Raw genomic sequence first — 13753 nt, forward strand, 5'->3', positions numbered from 1 at the left:
AGCTGCCAGTCCCGGTTTAATATTCGTCTAAACAGACGAATAATGCTGGCTCCCGCTCGCGTCATCGGTAGCTTACTGCGCAGGCGAAATATGAAGTGTTCTTGTACTATGCCTGCGCAGTAAGCTCCCGATGACTCACACGGGAGCGAGCGCGAGCACACGCGCAGCCGCAGTGTAATCACTTGCGTGATTACACCGGGACCGGCAGCAGGGAACGGAGCATCGGAAGAGGACGGCTTGGGACATTAGAGCTGCAGGGGGCCGATAGAAGCCCCAGGTAAGTGGCAGCTTGTTTGATTTTTAGGATGCAAAAGAACTCCTTTAAATGTAAATAAACATGGCATCCTCCATATTCCTCAGTTGTCCTTTAACCACTTCACCACTGAGGGGTTTTACCCCCTGACCACCAGAGCAATTTTCACCTTTCAGCGCTCCATCCATTCATTCATCTATAACTTTATCATAACTTATCACAATAAAATGAACTATATCTTGTTTTTTCCGCCACCAATTAGGCTTTCTTTAGGTGGGACATTATGCCAAGAATTATTTTATTCTAAATGTGTTTTAATGGGAAAATAGGAAAAATGTGGGAAAAAAATTAATTATTTTTCAGTTTCCGGGCCATTATAGTTTTTAAATAATGCATGCTACTGTAGTTAAAACCCATGAAATTTATGTGCCCTTTTGTCCCGGTTATAAAACCGTTTAAATTATGTCCCTATCACAATGTTTGGCGCCAATATTTTATTTGGAAATAAAGGTGCATTTTTTTCAGTTTTGCGTCCATCCCTAATTACAAGCCCATAGTTTATAAAGTAACAGTGTTATACCCTCTTGACGTAAATATTTAAAAAGTTCAGTCCCTAAGGTAACTATTTATGTATTTTTTTTAATTGCAAATTTTTTTAATTTTTTTTTTAATTACAAAAAAAAAATGGGGAGTGTGGGAGGTAATGAGTTAATTTTTAGTGTAAAACTAATTTATTTCTATGTAAAAAATGCTAAGGGTGTAGTTTTACTGTTTGGCCACAAGATGGCAACAGTAACTTTTTGTTTATTGCGACCTGCGAGCGTCCTTCCGGACGCTCGCAGGAAGTACAAGGAGGCTGTGAGTGTTTGTTTTTTCTCACAATGATCGCGCTGCCCATAGGAGAGCAGCGGATCATTGTGGGGCTTAGATCAACGAACAGGAATGGATTTTCCCGTTCATTGATCTCCGAGCGGGCAGCGGCGTGTTTACTAGCGGCGGGCGGCGTGTTTACGAGCGGGAGCGCGGGCAGCGGCGGGAGTGCGCAAAGTACGGATTTCTCCGTCCCTGGGGGTTAAAGGATGGAAAAAGGGACGGAGAAATCCGTACGGGCGGGGGTAAAGTGGTTAAAGTGTACTTCTAAGAAAAAAGTGCACCAGATGGCTACTTAACATCCCGTCACTTCCACCGATCCAGCGCTGGAACCACAGATCCTCTTCGATATGAGGAAGCGTGAGCACACAGTGCAGGACGCCTCGTGTCTGCGCAGTAGCACAGGGGAGATTGGGCTTGGCTTTTTCCATCCTGCACTGCGTGCCCGCACTATTTCACAGAGGGGAACGCAGCCGCAAATTTCTAGAGTCCAGAGGATCCCAGCGCTGGATCAGTAGTTGGGAGGAGGAAGTGGGAAGCCTCTGGAGAATCCCTCTACCAAGGTAAGTACCGTATGAAGTTTTTTTTTCTCTCTTTTTGTAATTTACAAGTTTACTTTAATATTAACTCAATATTTTTCATTGGACCAGAGTTTTCTTTTTAATTCTCTACAGTATGTGATGTTCTGTAAACCATGTGTGATTGTTCCTGGCTTCTTTCCTCTTATTAGGAGAAGGCTGCCAAATGGAAGACGATAGATGGGCAGATGGATGGGTTAACGACAAATGGAGTCCTTGTTATGCATCCACGCAACGGATTCACTGAGGACTCTAAGCCAGGGGTGTGGAGGGAGATATCTGTGTGCGGCAACGTGTTCAGCCTGAGAGAGACCCGCTCCGCACAGCAGAGGGGAAAAATGGTACGTCCCGCCCGCTAACCTTCCCCTGGCAGGTCTCTCGCCTATTGTGCAGTGCTGAGATTTCATGAAGTGTTTTCTTTTTCTCCTGCTGACCATCCATTTGATTCAGGCTTTTAAAGCCCAATGTTTATTTGATTAGATGGCCTTCTTTTAATTCACAATGTGTTTTCTCATGCTTTAAATGTATTTATAGCACTTTTTTAAGTGAATTTCATCTCGGCAAGCTCAGAACATACTGTTCCTCCATGGAAAAAAATTTGAATGTTGCATGATGATTCATCTTAACATGTTTTCCTTTACAAAACTGGGCTGTTCTTTGACAGATTGAGTCGCAGAGGCCTGGCTGGTAAAAGCAGCTCCATTAACCATTCTGGTGCTGCTTGTGAGTTCTGAAATGACGGAACATTTTTACCCAATTTACATCCACATGTTGCTGCAGACCACTTTTTTGTTTTATCTCTTAACCCTATATAACACCTGACAGCAAGCTATAGCAGATGTTCTGCCAGGGCTCCTGGGTCAGGCTGCTTTTACTTGACTGTGGGGGAGATTTATCAACGCCTTACCAACAGTTTTCTCTTCCTAATCTGTTCTGAACAGCAGGGAGAACAGTTCTGCATGATAATAAGAAGCTTCTTAAGTCCTAGGTAATAGTGGCAATTTAGCGTGGATTTCTAGAGCTGCACTACAGTTTAGAAAAGTGCAAATCCATCCCCTAACTGGTGCAGATTAAGAAGTGCTTGATAGCAGTTCTACAGATGTGGAATAGAGTTATTTCGTTTGAGATAAGTGCACTGCGTCTGACTTCAGTTGGCAGAACTCGTTGTGCTGTAAATTCTTGGAAAGCTTTGATCTCTCTCTACTAGCAGAAAATATAGAAACTGAAAGCAGAAGCCCTCTGTTACTGTCTCACACTGCCCCCTAGTGACAAGTGGCCATAAATACACATTACAGCAGTACTAATTAGAAGCAGGGAAATGTAACAAATAAGGAAAAAAGTGCCAAAATAAATGGGCCTGGAGCACTTGCAAGCCTTTAAATCAGGGGTCAGGAACCTTTTTGGCTGAGAGCCATAACGCCACATATTTTAAAATGTAATTCTGTGAGAGCCATACAATATGTTTCAAAATGGCACAGTGTGCATGCGCAGTAGAGGGCTCACGTCCCTTTGTGATGTGTATACAGTTGATCCTCCGAGCAGCGGAAGTGTCAGACACGTCTTCAGCTTCTCTTGGGTTGCAGCAACATCAGCAATTTCCCCGAGAGCCAGACAGGAGAAATACCGACTAACAGCTTGTACAATTAGCTAGCTGACTTGGAGGTTTATTCATTGTAAAACAAGATCCCTGCACTTTGGCCCAATTGGCTGCCTGTCAAGTGACAGCCTATTGGGCCAATGAAAGTGCAAGGATCTCATCCAGCAAAGTCACTGGACCTGACAGGGTCCAGGGTGGGACAATTGGAGCAGCTGTTAGTTTTTTGGGTAGCGCGAGTAAGTTAGAAGTGCACACTACAGCAGTAGCGTGCCTACTTTGAAAATTTTACTTGTGCTGCCACACTAAGCTGCGCTGCTTGAGCAGTGTAGCTTAGTGAATCATTACCTACTGATTTGTCTGTGAGCCAGACGTAGCCATCAAAAGAGCCACATATGGCTCCCGAGCCATAGGTTCCCTACCCCTGCTTTAAATGAATTGGCTGCTAAAAGGTTAAAGGGAACCTGAAGTGAGATGAGCACGGAGGCTGCCATCTTTACTCCGTAATAAATAATGCTCATTTACTTTAACCCACGGAGTCACTGACCCAGAATGAGTATGTAAATCAGGTGTTCTGACTCCATTCTGTCTGCATGCTTGTGGTGTGAACGTGACTCAGAATGCTGTTTGTTGAAATACTGCATGGCTACTTGGCAATTACCAATCTTGTAGAATGAGGTCAATGATGACAGCTTTAATAATCTTGCAGCATTAGTCTATTATACGTTCTCATATAGTAATGCTTGAAAGTGTGTGTGTCGGGGTCAGCCTGCATTTCTGAGAGGCTCATAAAGTAGCATTAAGACATGAAGGGGCTGCTCTAATTCACTTTTCTCCCAGGTACCGTAATACTTTCACACCTTATCAATAAAATGCCTTTCAAGCCAACAGCAAGCAAGAAATTACTCAGAATAATTTTGACAGTACTTTTTAACCTACTTTGTGGTACTTTTTAAATTGCAAAGTGCTAAAAAGTTATTTTAAACAGAAGATGAAAAATGATCTCCTAGGAGGAAACTTAGGCGGAAAAGGGAATTAGATCAGACGCTAAAGGCCATGCCTTAATATTTGATCGACTTTCTAATGGATTAAATCACATTGACTGAATCTGCTTGACTCATACAAGCCATTGCTAAGCTTCCAATCGATTTCAGATCGATTATTATTGATCAGGCAGTAACAGGTGAGATTGACAAACTCATAGCTTTGTGTGCTGTTGATCAATTACAAAGCTAGCAGGTGAAGCAATTTAATCAGTTGAACATTTTTTGCTGAAATCGTTGAGTAGTAAGATAGTAAAATGAACTCCAGCCTCCTGTATAGGATATAACTCCTGTATATAAATAACCTCAACACTTGAGGTTAGTTATGTTGGGTTCAGGATGTTATTAAACTAAGTTGACTAGCACTAGTTCAAGAAGTTTTGAGATTCAAAGATATAAATTACATAAACAAGAACAAAGTTTATGTATTATTATAGTTAATTAAAAACATCAGATACAGGTAGTCTCCGGTTAATGAACGAGATAGGGACTGTAGGTTTGTTCTTAACCTGAATCTGTTCTTAAAGTGGATCCAAGGTGAACTTTTACACATTGCATAATTGTGTTCCTTTCCTATTGTTTATAGGGCATTCCTCAAGCCAAATACTTTTTTGTTTTTGTTTTAATACTCTAATTCCCTATAAACTAAAAAAGCCACGCCCACAGGTTTTCAGAGAGCCAAGGCAGTAGCAAGGGCTCATGGGAGCTCAGTCTGGGCAGGAGGAGGGGGGGGTGTTACTAGCCATTGATTTCAGAGGCAGAGGGGAGGAGGGAGGAGGAGAGGGGATTAGGCTGATGACTCAAGATACAGATAAGCCTGCCTCTGTGTAATGTTTACAAACAACATGGCTGCTGTCATTGTATCACAGGAATAAATAATCATATTCTATTAAAACTGTTTGCAGCTAGATTTGCTGTGTAAACCATCTAAACTTTACATAAGATATATAGACAAGTTACTTGTTATAGTTAGTTTTTCATCTCGGATCCGCTTTAAGTCGCAACACTGTGCCAACTTTGTCCCCTGTACCTCCTCTGTGCCCCCCTGTGCCTCCAGTGTCCCGTGTCACCTCTGCACCTGCTTACACAAGTTTAAAAGACATTTTTTCTTTGATTTGTTTTTTAAATTGCTTTTCTCAAAAACTATAAGTCCAATTTGAAATTTTTTTTTACTTGTTCCCTTGGCAACACAGAATCCATGCTGTGCGTATCGGCGGGTCGTTTGTAAGTCGGGAACTACCTGTACTGTTTGCAAAGCTTTCAGACACAATTATGGCGTATTCTTACAAACGTATATGTTTCAAGGAGTACCGTACCTATGGAGGGAGGTACATGGTAAACACCATCTTTTATAAAAGGGTATGTACTGAAGTATTGTTGAGAAACATGGGAAAAGTACATGGCCACCTTTAGGGTTCACTCAAATGGATAACTGTGAAATCTTGATTCAGCCACCCAACAACCACCAATGTACAGCGGCTTCATATGAAGCGTTTGCACCCCCATGTGTTGTTCCCTCGTGGTCTGTGTAAACACAACCTTTAAATCCTACCGGTTAGGTTACACTGCAGTTTGGTTAAGCACTATAGAGCATAAGCATAGTCATGTCATCATCACACTGCTTGCCCTATATCAGAAAGCTCCTAGAGTTAGATCAATAGCATTGGGCAGTGCAGTAAAGCTTAGCTGGTTCATTGTGTTACATTTCCCATGGCTAGTTTGAAACCTTCCTTTATAAAATTCCAAGATTCTATAAAGACACTTTGCAAGCATTCATTATTAGCGGAATGAATACATTTAAAGCCTACTTGGACTGAAATGTGACATGAGTTAGTAAACATGGATACGAATCTTACCGATCCTATTAAGAACTTGGCTGTTTACTGTTTGCTCTTTGCAAGGGTTAAACAAAGACTTGTTATATGCATTCAAATGAGGCAGTTAAATACCGCAGCTGCTCTCCTGAAAAGTAAATATAAGCCAAAATCCTTGTATACGACTTAACAAACAATGCAGAAACTTAATTATTACTCTTATTTCACTAACATGGATGCTGTGCACATTTCAGAGTTGAAATTATCCCCTAAATTGAAAATAAGAATATTCGACTTCAGGAAATTTCTATTCATCATTACTACGTCACTTAAAATTTATGGCATGTGTTTTTCAGTTCAGGTTTGCTTTGGAGTGTTTTTGTTTTATGAAATGGATCAAATGTTATGTGAATTTTCTCTACCCCAACCCCACCCCTCCCCTTTTTTTAACGTATATTATTTGCCTTTTACATTCCATGCCGGCAGACTCGTTTGCCTCCCTTACGTGAGTTCGGGCGGCGCTAAAACTACGCTGCTTTAGGCTTAGGCAGCCACAAGTCCAGCATACTTTTAACTACAACTACAGCCGGTCCCGAAACGGTTATGTACATTGGTAAGCTGTTTATCTCCTGACTGATGTGTATCTTTATATTTTGCAGGTGGAAAATGAAAGCAATGAGCTTCAAGATGGTTCCCTCATCGACCTGTGTGGAGCTACATTGTTATGGCGCACTGCCGAGGGGCTGTCCAGAACTCCAACCGTAAAGCACTTGGAAGCGCTGAGACAGGAAATCAATGCAGCAAGGCCTCAGTGTCCTGTTGGCTTTAATACACTGGCCTTTCCCAGTATGAAACGGAAAGATGTTGTTGATGAGAAACAGCCATGGGTGTATCTGAACTGTGGCCATGTCCATGGCTTCCACAACTGGGGAAACAAAGAAGAGCGGGATGGGAAGGATCGGGAGTGTCCAATGTGCCGTTCTGTGGGGCCCTACGTTCCTCTATGGCTGGGTTGTGAAGCTGGATTTTACGTGGATGCAGGCCCACCAACTCACGCCTTCAGCCCTTGTGGACATGTTTGCTCTGAAAAAACAACTGCCTACTGGTCCCAGATTCCACTTCCCCATGGTACTCATACTTTCCATGCAGCATGTCCATTCTGTGCACACCAGCTGGCAGGTGAACAAGGATACATCAGACTTATTTTCCAAGGACCTCTAGACTAGCATCTTTCAGGGCTTGCACTGAACGCATAAGCTAAGAAAGGTTTGGTTTGCTTCCTGCCGGCCGGTCTTCTCCAGTCATCAAGACGTATTGGCAAGTTTGCATAACGCAGAGCATAGAGCTGCTGAAGCTCAGAGGATCGCGACACACAAGATAAACCAACGTTACTCTTCTGTCCGCAAACAGATGTTTCCAAATGGGATTATGCAGATTTGATTTAAATGCCTTCATTAATACTTCTGAATGACCCACCTCAGTATTAAATTATTTTGTGAAGCTGGGGAGAATAGTCAGTTCAAACTACATTAGTTTACAGCTCAACACGCATTGTAAAATAAGGCAAAAAGCAGTTTTATACCTAACTTTAGTATGGAAAAGGCCAATGACTTGATAGCGTTGTTCTATAAACAAACTAACCCACGTACTTTGGATGCTTGAGGTAGCCCGGGGACAGGATCAGAAAACCACCAGTATGGGACAGTCTGTCCTTACTGTCTCCTTTCCATGTTCACAACGTCGGCCCAGTCTGTCGCTGAATCATGTGACCAGCTAGGAGTTTGTAGGCTGGGTCGGAGGGGTCTGTAAATACGCAGTTCAATCATGTCGTCTGTCTAGTCTTATCTTTTTTATGATTTTGGCATACATTTCAGGGTTTTATTTATCGCTGTTTATTTTAATTCATATTTTTATTTCCAAAAGTAATATTGCTTGTGACATGATGTATTTATCCTTTTTTGAGCCATTTCTAGGGTTTCATTAAAACACAGAACACGTTTCAGCAGGTAAGATTAGAATGTTTTGTACTATTGTATTTTTCTGGGGGGGACGTGGTGTATTTTTTCTGGCGCCTCCATCCATTGTGATAAATGGTAACATTTGTGTTCCAGAAGCAAGTCGTAGTAGTTTAGTTTTTTGTTTTTAGAGTTTTCTTATTTTTTTCCTTTTTTTTTTTTTTTTTTTGTTTTGTTTTTCTTTTTTAACCCCTGCATGGTTTTCTAATTGTAGCCTTAGCTTTAACACAGCTTGTTCACGGCTGAGTAGGTGAAACACCTATTTTATGGGCGGAGTGTCTTGTGGCTTTTTTTCACAGAAATCTACATAAAAGCAACTTTTCTTTTTCTTTTTGTGCACACTCAGGAAAACTAACTATAAGGGTAGCTAAAACAGCTTAGATTTTTAGCATAGGCAGCAGATATTCAGAAAGCAAAACTGAACTCTGTGTGATGTGTTCAGGGGCTATTTTCATTTGTTTTTTTTTTTCTTTACACAGAAACCTGGATAAGCATTGTAAGGATTGTAAAGTGTACCTGTCACTTGCTCACAGTGTGGCCTACCTCCTTGTTATGTAAGCTAGGCATAAATGGAGGCAGGACTGAGACAAAGATATTGATTGCCTTATGAACTCAGTGTTGATATTGTGTAATGCTCATTGGTAAAGTGAAACTTTACTATCTAAACTGAATCGATCTGCTGATAGTCAATCCTCAGTCAAGTTAAAAGTTCTACTCCCGAGTTTTGCAGAAGAAGAAAAAATGTACAGGACCAACATATACCTTCAGCAGCTGTGCTTCAGAATTGTATTGGAGCTTTTTAGAGAGGAGGACTGGAAAGTACATGAAGTGTGTCCAGAACCTGTAAAGTAAGGCAAACTTGCTGTGAAAACCTTATACAGGTTGTAATTTTACAGTTTATCCATGTCTGGCTTGCTGTGATTCTTTTAAATATATATGGCATGAGACTAAAGGTGCAAACACACGCATGAAGAATGTCACCCGCAAGGATCGGGACTCAGTACTCGGGTGGTAGTTTGGGGCTGAATCCTGTACAGACGCGTCCCAAAACTACAGCCTCCTGACTCGTTTTGTTGATTTGAAGGGGAACAGAGACAGCAGCACGGCACACAAGAGCTTCCACCAAGCAGAATAAGGGAGAGAACGGTATGCTCAGCCGACACAGTCAGGCACTCCAAATTGCCCAGCAAAGGATCAGAAAAGGCTGTACAAGTGTTAGATTTTAAACAGAGATGCGCCGAGAGCAATCCAGTACGAGGCTTAAAGTGCAATTGAAGTCTATTTACTTCATAGGAAATTGAGTCTGTCTACTCCATTTCCAATGAGATGCCAGTTAATGACTTACACAGAAATTAGTAATGTTTACATGTAAAAAAGTATTTTTACCTTTAAGAAATCCCACTTACAGCTTTAGCCCCACCACCTTTGTCAGCTTCCGAGAAAATATAGCGATTACGGTGGTTTACAGACCCAACCTGAGAATGTTAAACAAACAGTGAAACTTGTAAGCAGCCATCGCCACCTTGTGGTGAGCTGGAAAAATAACATAACACAGTTGTAGCTGAAGAATGATTTTATTATATGAATAAATGTGGGTTCAAAGCCACTTTAAGGCTTGAGCAAAAAATTCAGCCTGACCATTCCCAATTTACTACATTGTTCCTCTTGTCCAACTGTATGCAATATTGGTAACAGAATTAGTGGGCACAATCTAATCTAGAACCTCTCTTCCTGTAAGATAATCTGTATATTGGGGCCTTGTGTCTGTGTAATGCTTGTTTCCCATAACAAGCCGTTATATTTTTGGTTAGACTTTCGCATCCGCACTGACATATGCAGGGCTCAGAGCCACAGGCTTCCTGTTGCTCCATGTGAGATTTAAAACATGAATTAGAAAATCTACAGACTGGCTGGATTGCTATACAGGTGCAGCCTGTGCTATCCCTGCATTAGTTTACAGGTGCAGGAAGCATATGCTATGTGGTAAAATATTGCCACCTGTTTTTCCTTACCTTTAGTTTTTTTAACTTTTGCATCAATAATGTTAAAACTCTCCACTGATGCTATTCAAACACATACCTAAGGAGCATAGAGAGCAAGTTAAAACCATCCTCACATGGATTGCTGCACACCTAACTAGAGGTTAGGCTGCATACTATGCAACCTTTCTACCTCAGCAGCACTGGCTGTTATCACTAACGAGGGTGTTTCCAAGTACCCCTGCAGCTCTCTGAGCTTGGCTGGCCTGTCTGGTTTGGAAATTTCGCTGCATAGCAATGACTCCTCTTGCCTCCCTGGCTAATTCATAAATGATTGCAGCAAAGCCTAATTTAAGCCTTGTGTGCTGCCAGTGCTCGAGGTACCAGTGTTTTCTGAGGCCCGAGTTTACTCCCGGTTGCTGACCTTGCTTTGCTTAGAAGCTCCTTGACAAGCTAATGACAAATCTCAGTAGAAAGGAATTGCAGCACATCTAAAACCAAGTGGCACTTGGCTGACACTATCTGCATAGAGCTGCAGGGCCTCTTAAATACACACCTGCTCTCATAATAGCTGAGAAAAGTGCTAAACAATGGAGGATATTTGCTTCCAAAATAATTTGCATGCAAAGGATAGACCCGTCCACCGTGATGAGGTCAACCTGTTAGAAGGGACCCTAGCAACTAAAATGGAGGAAGGGGAATAGTGTGATAAATGACATATGAAGTTTAGGGATTTATTTATCTATTTATGATCTAGCTGTACATAGCCCCATCTTATCATATGATCAAAATCATCAGTAGAAACCTTGTTTCATGCAAAAAAAACACCTGCGCACTCAGGTTACTGAGCTTTTAGATGGTATACTTAGATTTGTGCCAGAAGAGGGCTTTTATGTTAAAAGGTAAACAAAACACGGAATAAACACATACTGTAGGTTGAATTCAGAACAGAGATATGCACATCCGCTCCTCGCTTTCTCAATAAACTGTTTGATCATCCTCCCCACACTCTTATGGTGTGTCCCTATGCATTATTAAGCCTTATTTATTATTTATTTCCCGTGGATTTTTATGGCTCCGACATATATACCTATCACTTGTTACAGAGTACTTCTAACCACATCTGTCCTGCTTATAACAGAGCTCACAAAGTAATGACTTTACACATATGCACACACTACTACAGCTAAATGTGGTCAGGTGTCAGTTCTCCAACCTGTATGTTTGTGTTGCTGGGGCAACCCCACACAAACACTTCAATCACAGTACTGGGGAGAATGTCATTACATTTTGTTAGACATGCTTTGAATTGGAAAACCAATTTTAATTTATACTGAAAATGTATCCACATTTTCCTAAGGCTGTATCGTTCTCATTCTCTCAAATGCCTTGGCATTAAAGGAAGCATCAGGCAAATGACAGTAAATATCATCTACTTACCCAGGGCTTCCTCCAGCCCCTGGCAGCCGATACGTCCATCGCAGCTCCGGTGTCCCAGGATCCCCGCCGTTGGAGATGCCGACCTCGCCAGGTTGGCATCTACAGCGCCTGCGCAGGACACCCCGAACCATGTCAATGCGACCACAAGCTGCTCTCAGTAGATGCTAACCTGGTGAGGTCAGCATCTCTAATGGAGGGTATCCTGGGAAACTTGCGCAGTGGTGATAGAAGTATTAGCTGCCAGGGACTGGAGGAAGCCCCAGGTAAGTAAATCTCATTTTCTATGTTTTGCCTGATGCTTCCTTTAAGCTACATACAGGTAGTAGCTGAAATGATTGTGATTGTACCAGCCCTTAGTAAGGTATCTGTGAAGGCAGCCCGTATCCCCTGTGGGGGATGGGCAGTTGGCCAGGCTGGGTTTTCCCTGTGCCCTTCTGCTTCCCCTCTCCTCTTCATAGAGCAGTAATTATCACTCAGCCACGCATACATGCATGGCTGTCACCAGCTGTGGGGTCTTTTATGAGCAAATGTGACCACAAATAATCATTGTGGCCCACCAGGCATTGTGTATGGTGCTTTAGGGTCTGTCTGCTTCCATGAAAGCAGGAAGTAGACACACTGCAGATCTATTGCAGGATTTGTATCAGCTGTAACAAAGAAATATTTTTTTTTTAAAGCTATTATGCTGTTTCTTCTCTTTTAGGTGAAGTTCTGAGTTCAGGTCCTGCTTTAACAAGGAAAATTTTTTAAAAACAAGTTGTGATTGTGAATATTCCTTGGGGAACATTTCATTGTGTTTTTATCAGGAGTAATAACTGTCAGAGCTCTTTCTGGAGACAGGTTATTAGCAGATTGTCCCTTATAAGCAGAGGAAATGCCAGACCTACTCCTCTACTCAGACTGGCCACATATGGTGTTTAAATGACAGGTACACTTTAGGATCCCTTCCTACACCCAAGCTGCTTTGTGTTAAGACGTGTAAATAACCTGCAAATGTTTTTATATATGTATGTAAAGAGTCCATTCTGTAAAATTCTAGATTTATTTGGTTTACAGCATAATTTATTCAATTTGAGACGGAATCCTGGCTTACAGATGTTTTTGGGAGAAGTATTAGAAGAGGTTTAAAGCGCTTATACTTTTTTTTTTTTTTTAATGGAGGGGTGGGTTAGAAGGGTTTGGGGGGACCTGATGTTACAAAAACACTATTCGAAGGAAAAAAAAAATTGTCTACTATGCATTTACTTACGGCATAAAAGATTGTGATTGTAGCTGTTAACTCATCTTCTCTTGCTTTTTGTGTCGGCTGTGGCGACTTCTTTGGAGATGTATGTTAAATTATGCAATTTCTGGTCAGCATTAGTATGCCTTTTTGTTTCTGGTTTACAGCTGCAGCCTGTACATTGGTGAATGTGTACACACACACACTCAGAGAGAGATATCCGGAATATCTTCTGTATTAGGCGGGACATTTTGATTTCACGCATTTATAAAGCATTCCTTCTTCAAAAAGAGAAAAACAAAACAAACTCTGTAAAGCTAAGCCATAATTGGTGCCCTTTGTGCAGACAAGCATACTGTGTATGGAGCCTACATCGAAGATATCCATAAATGGGGCCATTACTGAGAAATCTAAAGTATATTTGCATATTAAATGAATCATGTGAAACTTGACACTCTCCTGTAAGTGTGCACTTTCATTATTATCCTTACTGTTATGCATTTATTGAGTGCGGACACGTTGACTTAAATTCTATACAGAGTACATAGAGTTTAAAAGATACACCAGGGGTGTTTAAAAAAAAAAGCAGATCTACTTACCTGGGGCTTCCTCCAGCCCCTGGCAGCTTATGAGTCCCTTGCCCCAGCTCCGCACCCATCCGGTGGCCCAGGGTCCCTTCCATTGCAGCAGCTGACTTGGCGAGGTTGGCAGCCTCTGCACCTGTACAAGTGCACAGCCGTGCTCATGTAGTCGGGAGCGTTCTACACAGAACACTTCTGAGTTCAGGAGCGTGCTTGTCGTGCAGAGGCTGCTGACCTCGTCAGGTCAGCGGCTGCAGAGGGGGCCACGGGATGGGAGTGGAGCTGCAGCGAGGGACACGTAGGCTGCCAGGGGCTGGAGGAAGCCTCAGGTAATAGATCTGCTTTTTTAAAATACCCCGGTTGT

The 13753-nt window shown here is 42.0% G+C and overlaps 1 protein-coding gene across 2 annotated transcripts in view; it reads left to right on the forward strand.

Moving 5' to 3' along the window:
- The window catches only part of PELI1 (pellino E3 ubiquitin protein ligase 1), a 101860-nt gene extending 88600 nt beyond the window's left edge, over positions 1-13260 (forward strand). For both annotated transcript variants that reach the window (XM_068232368.1, XM_068232369.1), the window contains exons 6-7: positions 1854-2042; positions 6812-13260. In XM_068232368.1, the coding sequence (XP_068088469.1) occupies positions 1854-2042; positions 6812-7378 (756 nt within the window). In that variant the 3' untranslated portion in view covers positions 7379-13260. The remainder of the gene's footprint in view (positions 1-1853; positions 2043-6811) is intronic.
- The last annotated feature ends 493 nt before the right edge of the window (positions 13261-13753 follow it).

The sequence above is a fragment of the Hyperolius riggenbachi genome, chromosome 4 (assembly GCF_040937935.1).
Source record: "Hyperolius riggenbachi isolate aHypRig1 chromosome 4, aHypRig1.pri, whole genome shotgun sequence".
Lineage (NCBI taxonomy): Eukaryota > Metazoa > Chordata > Amphibia > Anura > Hyperoliidae > Hyperolius > Hyperolius riggenbachi.